Source organism: Ceratina calcarata, unplaced genomic scaffold (genome assembly GCF_001652005.2).
Source record: "Ceratina calcarata isolate Rehan_Ccalc_2016 unplaced genomic scaffold, ASM165200v1 scaffold8171, whole genome shotgun sequence".
NCBI lineage: Eukaryota > Metazoa > Arthropoda > Insecta > Hymenoptera > Apidae > Ceratina > Ceratina calcarata.
Window position 1 is genome coordinate 1 of NW_017179501.1, and position 610 is coordinate 610.

At 44.6% G+C, this 610-nt stretch overlaps 1 protein-coding gene across 1 annotated transcript; it reads left to right on the forward strand.

The window, feature by feature from the left end:
* The first annotated feature begins 6 nt into the window (after positions 1–6).
* LOC108631150 (solute carrier family 22 member 5-like) lies at positions 7–589 on the forward strand. The gene is made up of 2 exons (XM_018034885.2): positions 7–104; positions 379–589. The coding sequence occupies exons 1-2, from the start codon at positions 41–43 to the stop codon at positions 567–569; spliced, it is 255 nt and encodes an 84-aa protein (XP_017890374.2). The 5' UTR covers positions 7–40; the 3' UTR covers positions 570–589.
* The last annotated feature ends 21 nt before the right edge of the window (positions 590–610 follow it).

The window sequence follows — 610 nt, forward strand, 5'->3', positions numbered from 1 at the left end:
TCTGCTCGCTCTCTTCTTGGACAGATGGGGCAGAAGATGGATGGGTTTCGCGTCGATGTGCATCTGCGGAATCTTCTCCTTCATAGCCTTAGCCACTCCACCTGGTAAGCCTTTTTTCTCGCCCCTTTTCTTTAATAATTACTCGATGGGATTGAACAATTTAGAAGACAGTGTCATAAAACTTTCAAATTTATTCCAACGATTTATAAACGTATAGCTGTAATTGAAGAGTATTAAAGAGTTATCCGATAATGAATTCCTCGGACGAGTGTTTGACTACGCACTCGAGGTATGACATTTGGCTTTTAATTGGGCCGAGGCGCGCGGAAAATGCAAAGAGCGTTCCTGACATTTACACGTACACGATTCTTGTTCAAGGCCCGATAACGGTGGCTATGGCGGTCATAGCGCGTCTCGGGGTGAATATCGCGGCCAATATCGGTTTCCAATACGCGGCGGAAATGCTGCCGACCGTCGTGCGAGCCCAGGGCGTATCTTTGATCCATATCATCGGCTACGTCGCTCACATCTTGGGACCATACATCGTCTACCTTGTAAGTAGAAAATAATCCGATTTTTGTCTTATTTGCAAAATTAATTTATTTAAGAA